The sequence below is a fragment of the Poecilia reticulata genome, linkage group LG12 (assembly GCF_000633615.1).
Source record: "Poecilia reticulata strain Guanapo linkage group LG12, Guppy_female_1.0+MT, whole genome shotgun sequence".
In the NCBI taxonomy this organism is placed as follows: domain Eukaryota; kingdom Metazoa; phylum Chordata; class Actinopteri; order Cyprinodontiformes; family Poeciliidae; genus Poecilia; species Poecilia reticulata.
Window position 1 is genome coordinate 13402687 of NC_024342.1, and position 15092 is coordinate 13417778.

A 15092-nucleotide genomic window follows, 5' to 3' on the forward strand; every position below is an offset into this window, starting at 1 on the left:
TGTTTGTTGTTCCAATGTGATAAAATGTAGAAGAGTTACTTCTGTTTTTAAAGATTGCCATCAAACCAATTAATGTTTTGAGCAAGTCATTTCATCTGATCTGTCCCTCATAACATGAGGGACATGTTATGACTCCCTGCTTCTCCCTTCTAGGCCCATAATGAAACTCGCACTGATTTGTCATGATGAACATTGACACACCAATATAATCATTCCATTGCTATGACAAGCACCATGGCTATAAAGTAATTGTGAAATACGTAGCAGAGGGCCACTGGATTAATTTAAAATAACTTACAGACTTTGCTATTGTGGGAAAATCTTAATTTTGACCAAGTGTAGTTTCTGTGTTACATGACCTGCTGTGTTATAAAGGTAAAAGTTTATAAAGTCTACCAAAATACACTGAAAAATACAGATGTGTGCATTTTTCAGTTAAGACTGACTGCACCTTTGGCAGAAAGGCTTACATTCAGCATTTTTTAATCACCTATGTGAAATTCCAGGGCGAGAATTGATTCCTCAGAGGCGTTTCCCCGTGTGAATTTATCTCCTAACCAGTTCTGAGGTTTAGAAAATTAGGTGTGATAATACCTTAAGCGTCTTTGTTCTTGGTGTTGAAACGGAGGTGGAAGTTGCTGAAACACCACTGAGACACAGCAGATGAGCTGCCAGTCAAATAAAAAAAGAAAAGAAAAGGTTTGCCACATTTTAGCATGTGCAACATATTTATTGGATTGAAAAAGATTTGAAGTTAATGCCAAAATTGTAAACAGAACTTGACATTTACACAACAGCTGACTTTCTCGCAACATGTTATGGAAGGATTTTTCTTCCAAGTGGAAACACTGGTACAAGGAGTTACAGTTAAGCAATGTTAGAAAAACCGACTTTGTGTAAATAATAGAATCAGATTAAAATACAAATGCAATGCATGTACTGACATGTAGAAGGAGTGTGTGTGAATAGACTAAATCTTTTATTGTAGTAGAATAATCTCACTCACACACACAAAGTAAAAAACATACCCTTTGATATTTGGAGGGCATTTTCTGTCTGGATAAAAATTAAGATTTTTTTTTTCTGAATTATCCAGCTCCTCAATTATCTGTACCCTCTACACCTCTGACCCACTGGCCTGTATGGAGGATGAGGACACATATTCATTTTGACGGCATGAACAGTGACTAAAAAGGAGGGGGAAAAAAACGAAGGCTTAATGCTAGTCAACAGCTGCAAAATGCAACATTTAAGTCAAGACTAAAACTGTATAATATTGTCTACATGCACATTGGTTGTTTGAAAATGACGCCAACACAAATAAATACGGTGAAGGAGGATCTGTGATTCCGTGAGCTTTTTTCAACGAGGTGATGCAAAAATCAGAAAAGCAGAAAACACCAGCCTCCGTCCACAGCCATGTCGTTCCACATACCTTAATCATATAGAAAAGCTGATGAGGGCATAAAACAGATTCTAGTTACTATTTGGAGATGTTCCAACATTGTGAAATATTATGAGTTTAATAGGAGTAAATGTATTGAAGGCTGTGCAAAGTATTGATCGTTACACTGGAGATTTGTTAAAAGCAATTCATTCTTGAAACACAGATTTTTTTTCCTACTCAGTAAATGTACTTGAATCGAAAGTTCAAAATTGTTTTAATATTCATCATATTGTAATAAAATATGACTTTAAGATCTTTTGCAAACAATGCCAATTCATGTGACTTTTGAAAGGAAAACAGTTGGTCTGTGTGGATTTAAACTGAGACGGTGCTCTTCAGTAGCACACAGACATGTCATTTCATCATCTGAAGATAATACACCTGTACCACTGATGAAACTATTTACAAATAATTAAAAAAAGATCTGCATTGTACATGCTAATGCCAACAGTGTACTGAATACAAAAGGAAGCAAACTGTTGAAGAATTGACCATCTGATTCCATAGCTCAAACCAAATTTACTTTTCACAACAGAATGTCAAAGTAAACTTAACAGAAATGACTTCACATTCATTTTTAGACGATTTACATTCAAAATTGTCCAGAATTACCTGTTTGTATTTTCCCTGTATGCATGCAGGAAGCAGGTTTTGATTACTGAATTTAAATTGTTGCTTAAAAAGATTATTCAGAGAATTTTTCCAACCGGTTCAACAAGCTCTGCTTTCCCAAGTTATCATAAAATATGCATAGTTACACGTCATTGTGATGACAACAAGCTCAAACAGGAACTCTTTTACCATTCGACACTTGTTCTTTGAAGTGAAAATTAAGATGGAATCATTACATATGAACCCATAAATACAAGACTTTCAAGACGTCATTGTATTGCACAGTTGTCCATGTTATGTTGATAATCACATTACTTAAGATTTGTATTTTTTTTTTAAATGGGTAAATTTTGAAGCAGTACATTGTTCATACATGTTCATTTGATCGTAACTTGTTTGCCTGAAATCCTTTGCCTTGTAAATGTCAATGAGAACCTTTGTAACAACATCTGATGTTCACAATGTTTTGCTAACCTCTGTCCAGTCAGACGCTCGTGGTCCATTTAATTTAAGTGAAGCCCTCTGAGAAAACCCAATATTTTTTAACAAACTCTTCTCAGATATTCATCTCTCTTTTGTCCCCCGTTTCTGTATGTGGGCCTAGCCGTTAAGCCTCTGCGTAACCACTTCTCTGTACATGATAGAGATGTACACAAACAGGAGGAGGATCACAAAGAAGTCGTCCATGAAGCCCAGAAGGCCGAAAAGAGCTTCCGGGAGAATGTCGAGTGGCGAGGCCAGGTAGGTGATGGCACCGATGAGACAGAGAAGGATTCGAATCCGGAACATCCAGAAGAGTCCGCCCACAGAAAACATCTCCCTGAAGGCATGACGGAGCAGGGTGGGGACGTCCCGCAGCCTGTCCATAAGCTGATAGGAGGAAAACAGACAAGATATAGTATTATGAAAAGGCGTCTTCTAAACTCAGGGCGGGCCACATTCACTGGCATCCACTGCAGATATAAGCAAAAGAAAAACAGCTCTACAACTAGAAAATGTGCATTTCCTGCAAGAATGAAGTGTGAATGATGTAAACTGAATGCCACTGCTGAAAACAGCAAAACTACCTGAAGTCAAACGCAGAACAGTTGCAGAAATAAGCAGAAGCAGCAGAAAAAAGTAAAACAGTCTGCAAATCTTACACAGCAAAACTGTCTGCCTAAAATGGAAAACAACTTTAAGTCTCTGCTAAATCCTCAGACAATCAGTTTTAAAAAAATGTTGCAGAACATGCTGCTCACTGACCTAAAGTGTAAGATCATAGCTAACATTAGCTAAAAAGATGACATTAGCATAAATGCAATTATTATGTTGGCTTACACCAACATGCCGACTAACATTAACTTAAGCTCTATAAAGTTATTAAAGTTGTATCTTAAAGTTGTCCATTATAGTGTTGGGTTCGTCTTCATAATGAAGAATAAAAATAAATACACGCAGTCAAAGAAAAAGGTGATTTTTTTTTTTAATAAAAATTTCAGTTGAGATTAAAAAAGTATAGATTTCCTTACAGTTACACAACTGAACATGACAGACACTGCATGTTATTCTAAAAGAATATATTAGTATATTATTTTTTATATAATAAAAAAATCTTTAAAGATCTCCCTAGATATTTACAAGATGATTTCAGCTTATGTAAATGCAGCCTGTATGAGGAAAAAAAATAAATAAAAAGACTCACAGATCTTGGCTGACCAGAAAATCTTCGGTTGTAATCGTTGATGTCTCGTAATATAAGCTGAGGTTCGGCCTCGCCGTCCTGAACCCTCTGAGGAGCGGCGTGCTCGTGAAATAACGGGAACAGAAGTGTTACCTAGAAAAACACAAACAAAATACATGTCTAAAACAAACGGCAAAATCCACAAACACAATCTCACAACACATTTCGAAGAATCACTGAAATTAAACAAACTGTTGTTCAAGTGTAACAGATCTTTTATAATTAGTAGTTTTGATTTCACAATGGTATACAAGCTTTTCAGGCAAACTCAAGAAGAATTGTGCAGGAAAGGGAAAGCTTAGTCTTTCCAGAGGTGCGGCAACCACTGCACCTCTGGTTTTAACTATAAAACCCACAAGATTTGTTTTTCCCCACAAACTTTAAAGGCATTAAGGCATAACAATGGCATGATTGCAATATGGTAATGATGTGGCATTGTATCACTCACCATTTGTCTGCAGATTGGGCAGTTGATCGCACCCAGCCAGGTGCCGTACCTCCAATAAGCTATAAGGCAGGAGCCTTTGCAAAAAGACAACACATAAAACAGCAATATTGAGAACACCAATGTTGTAAAAATGTGAAGGAAAAAAAAGTATTTACATTAATGATTGTATCATCTCATCGTTTCCTCTGTTTCTTACTATACTAACCACGCCAGAAACACGTGAATTTGTAAAACGGTCCACGCAATTACCACAGAAAAGGTGTCCACAGTTGGTCTCCACAGGCAGCACAGCCTGCTGTAAACACACAGGGCAAGACATGTCTGTGTAATACTGCTGTCTAGCCTCTGCCTGCGGATTTTCATCCTAAGGAGAAGAAATGTAGAAAAGACACGTAAAATATCTGCAATGACTCAGTCATTTGCACTTTATACAAATATATAGATGTAATTCAAATGACAGTAATCATGGCATTTCAACAAAGTCGTGCCTAAAAGTTACTAGTTTTACCTGCTCAGTTTGGAGCTGCTGTCGGACAGCTCGAACGTGCTCCTGATTTTCAGGATGGATATTCTGCTCTTCCTGTCTGTAAAGGACAAAAGGAGTTTTTTTTTTTTTTTAGTTTCACAGGTTTCAAACAAGATCACAGGAAGATTAAAGGTGATTTCTCTGACTGGATGAGGAGACTGCAGCTGGGATTGTTTTGTTGACAACTGGTTTGTAACACATATGCATGTGTTAGTTTCAAAGAACTCTACGAAATTTAAATCAGTCAAAAAAAAATACCTAGCTGGATTTTTATATTAAAAATGACACTTCGTACACTTGTTTTTTTTTGTTTTTTAACAAATTTCTCAAAACAATTTAAATTAACCAGCCTGACTTAGTGGTTTACCTGCAGAGCAAAGTGAAGATGCCTGCAAGCAATGTGAAACTGACAACCACTACAAACAAAACCTGGTTGCTAACACCCTCAATGATGGTGTCCTCATCTTGGATCAGGTAGTCCAAGTCCCCACCTTGACCATCCTCCATTATAAACACTCATAGCCTGCAACAATGAACAGAAGAGGAAAGTGTAGGTTACCGTCTTCAAGGTTTTCTTTGACACTTTTATGTAGATGATCGAGGAATCATATCACATTTGAAACAAGCAGAAAAATTACACTTTCGGAACAACTAGAGCTAGAGTGTAAGATGCAGAAAGCAAAAAAGGCGGGGCTCCAAATTATCATGGCTTTATAAAACATTTAGCCACCTCTGTATCAAACTCAAAGTAGACATTTTAATGAATTCTTGTTGGAATTTATTACAAATATTTGTTTTTTCAAAGGACGAACTGGAAGGGTTGCTTACATTGTAAGCAGAGTTAACCCAAAAGGTATTGTCGTAATATAATGACAATACTTTTTAGTGTAATTTCAGGAACAAACAACATTTTAATCGCATACTGAGTTTCATGTCAAAACAAAATGGGGGCTAGATTGTTAAGTAGTTTTTGGTGGTTGCGTCATGGACAGCTCAATGAACACCAAGGCCGAGCTTATATTTTTCGAAACTGAAATAAGTGGACTGGGGTTGGCTCGTTAGCAAAAAGCCATGTAGCGCTTGAGAATAGGGAAGATGCTTGTTTAGCCTTGGACGTTTCGTTTTCATAAGATCAGAGGAGTTTAATCAAGGAAGGAGGAAACTAGGTTGTTATTTTTTTTTAACTATCTAAGTATTTCTACACAGTAGCTGTGAAAGAGTCAAATAACTACAAAGTTTTACTTAAGCAACATAACTCAAAACGTTAAAATATAAATTACAAGCTGAACTTAGAACGAGAAGAGTACTTACCAATAAGAAGCCTACTTTTACCCAAATATCTGTCTGCAACCGTAACCTGTCAAGTCCATTCACTCCGTCCAAGCATTTTGTTATGTATTTTTGTAAGTTAGCCAAGTGACCATATCGCATATCGTTGCATGGACAGCTGATAGCAGCTCACTCATTCTCGTTGTTACATTCTCATTGTTAGAATGTATTACCGCCGCCTAGTGTGCTGGAGTGAGAGCTGTCGTTTCACGACAGATCACCGATGGAATGTCAGTACAATCTTAATTCTGCCTTATAAATACATACTTAATAACATGAACATTTTTTATAGAGTTATTATTACCCAGTTAAACATAACATTAAAACTGAACCTTGAAATACTTACTTTTTCAAGGAGTGATAATTCACAGTCTAAGCACTAGGTGGCAATAGCGGTGCCTACAGCGTGGTGTCCTCGAACGAAGAAGTAGTCACACTAATACAGTGGTACCCAACTGTAGTAAGCTGTCGTGGATTATAAGAAAAGGTGAACTTCTCTTGAGCGGACCTCTCCAGAGGCAGAAAATGCCTCGTTATGCACAGTTAGTTATGGGCCCAGCTGGAAGCGGCAAGGTAACTTTCCTGGTCTGTGGTGAGAGGTTGTGCTATGTTGTTCGGCTAACATGTTGTGATGCGGCGTGAGGCTGTCCTGTTTTCTACGCAAAAGTAAAACGTGTTAGTCTTTTTTTAACACATTATTATTATTTCAGAGTACCTACTGCTCCACCATGGTTCAGCACGCAGAGTCGTTAAACCGCTCAGTCCAGGTGGTGAACCTGGATCCTGCTGCAGAGTATTTTAATTACCCTGTTATGGCAGGTAAGTTTTACTTTGCATGGATGTGTAACAGGAATACACATTACCAAGGAAATATGAATTAAATTAAGCTAGGAAAATGTTAGTGCCATAATACATTTAACACAGCTCTTTGTATGTTATATTCTGTTTCTGTTTTCTCAGACATCCGTGAACTCATTCAGGTGGATGACGTAATGGAGGATAACTCTCTGAGATTTGGCCCTAATGGAGGCCTGGTCTTCTGTATGGAGTACTTTGCCAACAACTTTGACTGGCTGGAAGAAAGCCTGGGCCACGTAGAAGATGACTACATATTGTTTGATTGCCCAGGTAAGTGCTCTGCGTTGGATTCAAGTTTTAATGAAGGTGGAAGCTTTATTAGGTTAGAGTTTATTTGAATAACTGATTTAATTTTAAAGCACAGTGTTTTTAAAGTCAATGTTCATGTGAAATGGGAAGAAAAAATGGAAACTGACAAGGAAAGCAGTAACACTGAACTAACTGCTGGGAGTAACAGCAATGTTTTATATTCTTTGTATATCAGCAATACACCTGCAAGACTCAGTCCTTTTCTTCCAAAGAAATTATTCAAGTCTCTCTTGAAATTAAGAGAGACTTGAAATTATTCAAGTCTCTCTTGAATAAGAGAGACTTATTCAAGACTTATATTCTCCTCCAAAACCTGGAGGAGAATATGTTATGTTGTAATCAGACTTTGCTTGAACCATTAAGCCATACATTTAGATTTATTTATATTTCATTTGAATTTTTACAGGATATGTGTAATTTTAAAGTTGGAAAAAGTTTACCAGCTGTTGATCTTGGTCACGTGTATATACTGAAAACATGCCATCTTAACAAGAGTCTGTGCAGTTCTTAGATCCACCTTAGCTGTTATTTAAGGAAAAGTGTCAGCTGTGCATGACTGATGCAGCTCTTCTCACACTTTTCCAGGTCAGATTGAGCTTTACACACACCTCCCTGTGATGAAGCAGCTGGTGGAGCAGCTCCAGCAGTGGGAGTTTCGCATTTGCGGGGTCTTTTTGGTAGACTCGCAGTTTATGGTCGAGTCTTTTAAGGTAATTTTCTCTGTGTTTTTTTTTTCTTGTTCTTTTTTTTTTGCTGAAGCAATATTCAAATGAACCTACTTTGATTTCAATATGCACTGGTGTTTCCATTATCTTGCACTCAAGTTCATCTCAGGAGTTATGGCTGCCCTCAGTGCAATGGTGTCGTTAGAAATTCCTCAAGTAAATGTCATGACAAAAATGGACCTGCTTGCTCCAAAGGCTAAGAAGGAAATTGAAAAGTAAGTTAGTAAGAATAAAACACTGAATACTTGACAACTTCGATGAGGCTGCACTTTATTTGTCAGATTTTGTTATGAACCTTGCTGATCCTTCTCTTCATACTGAGTTTTAAAATATTTTGTTATATATTTACAAGGTACTTGGATCCAGACATGTACTCCATGATGGAAGATAACTCTGACACTTTCAGAAGCAAAAAGTTCAAAAAGCTTACTAAAGCAATTTGTGGTTTGGTAAGTAGAGTCCTAGTTTTGTTGTTTAATGATATTCTTGTAATTTATATTCAGAAAACTAAGATTGTTTATGTCTCCAGATAGAAGACTACAGCATGGTAAGATTCCTGCCTTTTGACCGTACAGATGAGGAGGGGATAAACATAGTTCTGCAGCACATTGACTTCTCCATACAGTATGGAGAGGACCTGGAGGTTAAGGAGCCTAAGGTAAAATGACAAAACAAAACATTGGACACTTACTGAAAATGAATAATTACCGTTACATAGTTCCTTGCAGTAAAGCTTTGGAACCGATGTCACTGTGCAGAACAATATAGAATTCACAGCCTTTGAGCTTTTGACATTTGTGTCTAAAGGCAGTAGACCTGGTATTTTGCATTTAGGCTAGACAGTTCAAATTGGGGCTCTTAGTGTTGCCGAATACATTTTAACCGGTTCTCTGAAAGAAGTGGTGCTTGATTAACTGTCGGCTCATGTGGACATGCAAGTTTGCAGTTACCATACTTGAAAACAAAAAGTCGAGTAAATTACATTCAAGTTTTTGTTTGTAATGCAATAAAATGTGAAAGGGTGTATGAATAATCATGCAAGCCATTGTGTGTGTGGGTTTATATTTGTATATAATCATGACTTTTATGCTTTCCCTATTGACAGGAAGTTGACGAAGAGCAGTCCAACCTGAATTATGACGAGATCTTTCAAGACAAAGTCAGCAGCTGAGACAATTGAACCCTGAAGTGGAAAAATGACTTGCCATAAATGAAGTTCAACTTTAATGTTTGATATTCATTCCATGAATATTTCTGAAAAACTGACTGGACTTGCATAAAAGTATTTTGTTTCTTCTTTTAAATAACTTATAAAATTTAAAGGAACCTCAGTTTCATATTTTGTTATTTTAGAGTAATGTACACGTGTAAATCTTTGGCTTTTGGTTGATTTATTATAGATATAAAAACAAAATATATATTTTTAAAATAAAATATTGCTTACACCAGACAAGTTGCCCGTGTTTTTTAAATGTGGGGGTGGGGGGGACATAAACATGAATACGTGTTCATGTGGAGGGGGGAAAAAGAGCTTGTGCGCGCCACCACGTGGCTGCAACGCAACACGACACGTGGCCACTTCCTGTAAAGCTGAAGGGTGGAACAAGCGGAAGCAGAGGCTTCGGGGGTGCCTGTACGTTTTTCCTGCTGAGCAGTTGGATTTATATTTCATTCAATATGCCGGTGAGTATATCCTGTGCGATAAACGACAAATATAAGCTTTCAGCTCACTGTTAGGAGCCAGGAATCTCTAGAAATACGCAACTAGATTTTGAATCTGCTTTTAACATTAGCTCTCAAGACAAATCTAGCACAGTAGGCTAGCTACTTTAGCATTCGCTTCATAGCTGCTAGTGGCTGACTCGCAACAGTACACAAATTCATCGCTGTCATTGTACTGTTTTTAATGAGTTTAGCATTTTATATACACGTATATAAAACGCTTAGTACCACCGATGAAAAGCCGCGTTCATTCCGGGGACTATAAATTAACAAACGTACTCGACAAAAATGACAGGACTTCTCTCTTTTTTCTTCTTCTTCAGGCTTATCACTCAAGCTTGATGGTCCCTGAAACCAGGCTGGTGGGAAACATGGCCCTGCTTCCCGTCAAAACACAGTTCAAGGGACCAGCAAGAGGAGACGGTGAGGGTTCTTTCATTCTTGTTTTTCAAAAAACGTATCCACATAATCTTGGGCGTTCTGCAGAGATGTGCGTTGTTGTTGCAAGCATTGAGTTCCTGATTCATGACTGAGCTTCACTTCCTTATATGGTCTGAAGAATGCAAACTAAGGTGGCACCTTTCCTCTAACTTCTGCATTTTGATTTATACGTCTCTTAATTGTACAGTTGTGACATCTGTATACGTACTCGAGTCATTTTCTAACGATTCAGTGGTGATCAGTACTAAAAGAATAAAGATTTATATAAGAAATAGGATAATATGTCTAATGAAAACATTTGTTTTTATTATTCCAGGCGTAGATTCTGACATCATAGATGAAGCAATCTACTACTTCAAGGCCAATGTTTTCTTTAAGAATTACGAAATCAAGGTAAGAGATCAAGAAATCAAAAAGTTGAATTATGAACCTTTATGTACTATTGACACTGTAATAATGCTGATTAACTCTGTTTTCTTAAAACTATGCAATCAGGTTAGGGACTTTAAAAGACACAAAGACAAAAAGCTGTATATCCCAAAAACGCTTAAGATAATTTTAGAAATTGTAACCAAATGGAGCTCAAAAGTGGCGCATACAGCTTGTGCCTCAGTAATCTGTGTCTTGAAGCAGCTGAGTATTTCATGTTTCTCCACTTGCCCTGGCTTGCTTTATCTCATACCTTTTTAACAACACAGTCCTGTAGGAGTTGCTTTGGATTTTTATGGGCATGTATCATCATTGAGCCTTTTCTGTCGTGCTTGTCACCCTTGAGTAGTCATATTCATTGGTATCTGTCACTGGAATAGCTTACTTTATATTACATTCATACACTGGTTCTGCAAGTTTTTATTATTCTACATATAAGAAAATGTTTTATTTCTGAGGGCTTAACTCTTTTAGAAAACCAAACTAAGAAGCTGTTGTCTTGCAACTTGGTGTACATCTGTCTGACTTTTGCCTCTGAGGGTTTAAGTCTTTTACAAAAAAATTTTTCTGTGGGATGCATATGGCATGGAAAATTGTTGGGCTGCATAAGATAGAAAATAAATCTTGTGAAGCCCTTAAATACTGTGGTGATAATTAGAGATGTGCCGATCAGGTTTTTTCCTTCCGATACCGATCACGTAATTATTATTATTTTTAATCATAAGCACTACCGGTTACATTATGTGGAAAAAGGAACCATGAATTTACCTTAATTTAGACAAAAACTTATTTTTAATAACTTTTTCCAAGAAAAAAACAAAACAGGCATTGTTCAAATTGTACTGCTATCAGTAATAATATCTTTAACAGACTGAAAACATATGAAGGCTCTGAAGAGACTAAATAATGCAAAGAGCCAAAATAAAACCTCTCAACATTGCCAAAGAAATTCAAGTATAAAACTTAACATTCAAAGGGAAATACAGGTGCCATTACAATAAAGACCCACCTTAAGCCACCTGAGTTACTGAATGAAAACTTCCTGATAGCATGGCAGCTAGCTGATTACTGCTAGTTCTGATTGGCTGTTTCTGACTGAGCGGAGTAATTATGCAGAGCAGGGAGGAGATCGATTATTTTTTTAGAGATTATTTGTTTCATGTTAGGACAGCGAAAGTTTTAATACATATGTAAAATGTATTTTATTAAGTTAGATGCTGCAGCTTTAAGCAAAGGTTTGGTGTGAGAGTCACTACCAGGTGGAGCAGAAGCGGCGCTCCGTCTGTGAAATAGACGGAGTGATCGTGTCTTGCAAGTTATGTAAACCGCTGCTACGCTACCTGTAGCGTAGCAGCGGTTCAACAGTGAGAGCAGAACCAGCGTCTTACATCGCAGCTCGAAGACTTAAATAATTTTGCGGGTTATTTGTTTAGCTTTCTGACCGTAATGCTAATCCGGATGAGTGTTTGTAGCTGCACGCTGCTTTGCCTGCTATCTGATCCTCCGTATGTCTTTTTTACTGCAGTGAGCCTCGATGTAGTCAAACTCTGTCAAGTACGGCATGGCATTGTTTTTATCCCATATTAGATTCATTGTGTTGATGCATTTTGACTTGCTTCACCCCATATGCTTCAATTTTCTGCCGCAACACGCAAACTTCCCCATTCACTCAGTGCGTTATAGTTACACATCGCTTAGGATTTGTTGCTGCGCGTTTGCGCAGTGTGAAGGAAAGAGGAGACCAGCTGCACAGACAGGCTGCGAAATGAGATGCAGGTGATCAGTTTGTGTGATCCGCAACAAGAGACCGTGATCGGCGATCACCGATCATACACTTTTTCACGGAAATCGGCCGATTATGATCGGTGGCCGATCCATCGGCACACCTCTAGTGATAATACAGATATCCTCATTTTTTATTGTCCATCACCACTTGCCAACTGAGATGCTTTAAGCTTGAGCATCTCAGTTGGCAGGATCTATGTTGAATGCTTGTATAAAAGGAAATGAAAATCCTTCCTACTGACCAAATATATTATTGGCAAGAAGAGTTCGAGGTGATATTAAAACCTGCATCCAAGCTCTTCCTTGCAATTGCAGTATTGCACACACACTGCTATTGCTATACAATATATTGTGCAGCTCTACATCATTAGTTTTTAATAATAAGTTATGTAAATTTGTTTTCCAGAATGAGGCTGACAGGACACTGATCTACGTTACACTCTACATTTCTGAATGCCTAAAGAAGCTACAGAAGGTAAATTTTTACTGTGCAGCATGACCAGTTCTTGGAGCTTGATTTTAAAATGTATAGTAGCACTTGATGTTTCCATTAAAGTGGTTGTGTCTTGAACAGAACATGACGAGCCTTTGTATTTGTTTTTTTTTTCTTGCACACTTTATGGAGAAAGTAGCTGATTTAAATGAATTTGGACACCTTCAAATTGATGATTTGGGATTATGTATGAATCTTGCAGTGCAGCTCTAGGAGCCAAGGAGAAAAGGAGATGTACACTCTGGGCATCACAAACTTTCCCATTCCTGGAGAACCTGGCTTCCCTCTTAATGCTATGTATGCCAAGCCCGGAAACAAGCAGGAGGACGGTGAGAGAGAGCTTTAATATTGTGACAAGCGGTAAGCTTGTTTGTGTTGAGGTTTTAACAATGGTGGAGATGCTCTGCTGCTGTTTGAAGGCAGGGAGCATACACCTCAATTAGTTTAAAAGATTCTGTGTAAGAGTCTAAACAATAGCACAAAAATCTAAGTTGGCACTCCAAATGATAGTTTTGAACTCGATAAATTAATGTATTCTTTCATCTCAGAGACAATGAGGGCGTACCTGCAGCAGCTTCGCCAGGAGACCGGTTTAAGGCTATGTGATCGTGTGTTTGACCCGCAAACAGACAAACCCAGCAAGGTAAGTCTCATACTTATGATTTATTTGAATTTTCTTTCTGGTGTCAAAGGTTACCTTATTAAATATATGACTCAATCTGCTGCTGCAGTGGCTGTGAAAATAGTTAAATTCTCCAGGTGCCAAAGAAAGGTGTTTTAGTGCTTCTATTGACCTCTCATTAACATCTTTTTCTGACTTTTTACAAGATGAGTGGCTAGTTTTTCAGCTCATATAATTAATTATTAGCAGAGATAGACTTGGGTAGGAAAAAATACCCAAAATGAGATGGGCCAAAGACCAAAAAAAAGAGTAGACATTTATTAGTTTTTTCCAGCGGTGCTGCAATTTGAAATACAAGGGGAAAAAATGGGAATGCTTCCATAAGACTTTATATTCTGTGGACATGAGGCATGCTGCTAAGCAAATATCCATTTTGTTGCTAAGCTATGCAGGCTCTCTGTGTTTTGGTGCCCTGCAGATTCTTGTGTGATTGAGCTTTCAGTATAGGTTAGAATGTGGTCGCTTTCTGTAGGTCAGCCCTGAAAATGGACAAAGTGGAGAAGAGAGGCTGGTTATTCTGGCTCTAAATTCATGATGTCATAAGATGAAATGACTAAAGCAGATATTTTAAATGGTGCTGTATTCCTGCTTACAAACCAATATACTCCCCCTTATGAGTTTAAATATTTCATGCTGTTTTCTTTCTGTAATAAAAGTAAAGAGCTTTATATCATGAGAACTCAAATTTTGTATTTTGAAATTTTGTGTTACTGGAATACTTGAGACAACACCAAATTTTTATAGATATCTTTTTATGTTAAACAGCACTGTTTGAAGTCTGTAATGCAGTTCTGAAAGCAAAACTTTAATGCCAATGTTAATTAAAATTAGTACAATGAAATAATTTTGCCAGCTTTGTCCATACATTGAGTTCTTTACATAGTCATGTTAAACAGCTCTTTGTTTCCTATTTCTATTGAAAGACCTTGTAGACTTTTAGCCCATCAATAAAATACTACAGTTTAAAAATGCCAGTGTTTGTCCTAATCTGTGTTTGTGGTTTTTTTTTTTCAGTGGTGGTTGTGCTTTGTGAAGAAGCAGTTCATGAACAAAAGTCTCTCTGCTCCTGGACAGTGAACCAGAAGGGACACAGAGACTGCAATAAAGCAAGTTTTGATTTTCTGTTAAAATTTTATACTGTTTGACTTAAAAAAAAATAAAATTATATGTTCACTTGTCTGGATGTTGATCATATTGGGCTGGTGTGTAATACAATAAAGAAGTTTGAGAGATTGGTAATGTTGTTTTTCGTTTTGTTCTTACACATTTTTATACATGACAAAAATAAGCTTCATAGGAATCCTACTGTCATATCATGTCTTTGAAAACATTTGAAGGCACTTTGGAAAAACAAAATCTGTTCTTTGTATGTTGCATACATTTTCCATCTAATTTTAATAAGTTAAAATACATCGATCTATTCACAAACAATTGCTTGTAACTAATACATACCAGACATAGGTTAAAGAAATACGTACAGAGTCAAAGATATGACTGGGTTATATGCATCTAGCTTAAACATACATAAAATGTATTTATACATATACCTACACATTGGAAGAT

General features: G+C 37.2%; 3 protein-coding genes across 3 annotated transcripts; 2 read left to right on the plus strand and 1 right to left on the minus strand.

Moving 5' to 3' along the window:
* Positions 1–1364: 1364 nt before the first annotated feature.
* Positions 1365–6220, minus strand: rnf170 (ring finger protein 170). The gene is made up of 7 exons (XM_008423931.2): positions 6068–6220; positions 5124–5279; positions 4739–4814; positions 4480–4594; positions 4231–4304; positions 3744–3875; positions 1365–2929 (listed from the first exon to the last, which is right to left on the minus strand). Exons 2-7 carry the CDS (start codon positions 5261–5263, stop codon positions 2660–2662), a joined length of 807 nt encoding a protein of 268 aa, XP_008422153.1. The 5' UTR covers positions 5264–5279; positions 6068–6220; the 3' UTR covers positions 1365–2659.
* A 257-nt stretch (positions 6221–6477) lies between these two features.
* Positions 6478–9413, plus strand: gpn3 (GPN-loop GTPase 3). Its single transcript, XM_008423932.2, has 8 exons — positions 6478–6658; positions 6796–6904; positions 7046–7213; positions 7838–7962; positions 8077–8192; positions 8330–8426; positions 8507–8635; positions 9083–9413. The coding sequence occupies exons 1-8, from the start codon at positions 6611–6613 to the stop codon at positions 9146–9148; spliced, it is 858 nt and encodes a 285-aa protein (XP_008422154.1). The 5' UTR covers positions 6478–6610; the 3' UTR covers positions 9149–9413.
* A 136-nt stretch (positions 9414–9549) lies between these two features.
* On the plus strand, positions 9550–14768 carry arpc3 (actin related protein 2/3 complex, subunit 3). The gene is made up of 7 exons (XM_008423934.1): positions 9550–9660; positions 10023–10122; positions 10457–10533; positions 12761–12829; positions 13050–13176; positions 13396–13490; positions 14544–14768. Exons 1-7 carry the CDS (start codon positions 9655–9657, stop codon positions 14604–14606), a joined length of 537 nt encoding a protein of 178 aa, XP_008422156.1. The 5' UTR covers positions 9550–9654; the 3' UTR covers positions 14607–14768.
* Positions 14769–15092: the final 324 nt, after the last annotated feature.

Bases quoted from the DNA above. Each gene is read 5' to 3' on its own strand.
- rnf170 (XM_008423931.2), bottom strand. From the start codon at position 5,263: ATGGAGGATGGTCAAGGTGGGGACTTGGACTACCTGATCCAAGATGAG. The intron at 4,815-5,123 runs GTAAACCACTAA...TGTCCTTTACAG, and splicing joins ATCTTCACTTTGCTCTGCAG to ACAGGAAGAGCAGAATATCC. The intron at 4,305-4,479 runs GTAATTGCGTGG...CTTTTTGCAAAG, and splicing joins CTGTGGACACCTTTTCTGTG to GCTCCTGCCTTATAGCTTAT.
- gpn3 (XM_008423932.2), top strand. From the start codon at position 6,611: ATGCCTCGTTATGCACAGTTAGTTATGGGCCCAGCTGGAAGCGGCAAG. The intron at 7,214-7,837 runs GTAAGTGCTCTG...ACACTTTTCCAG, and splicing joins CATATTGTTTGATTGCCCAG to GTCAGATTGAGCTTTACACA. The intron at 8,193-8,329 runs GTAAGTTAGTAA...TATATTTACAAG, and splicing joins GCTAAGAAGGAAATTGAAAA to GTACTTGGATCCAGACATGT.
- arpc3 (XM_008423934.1), top strand. The intron at 10,123-10,456 runs GTGAGGGTTCTT...TTATTATTCCAG, and splicing joins GGGACCAGCAAGAGGAGACG to GCGTAGATTCTGACATCATA. The intron at 13,177-13,395 runs GTGAGAGAGAGC...CTTTCATCTCAG, and splicing joins CGGAAACAAGCAGGAGGACG to AGACAATGAGGGCGTACCTG.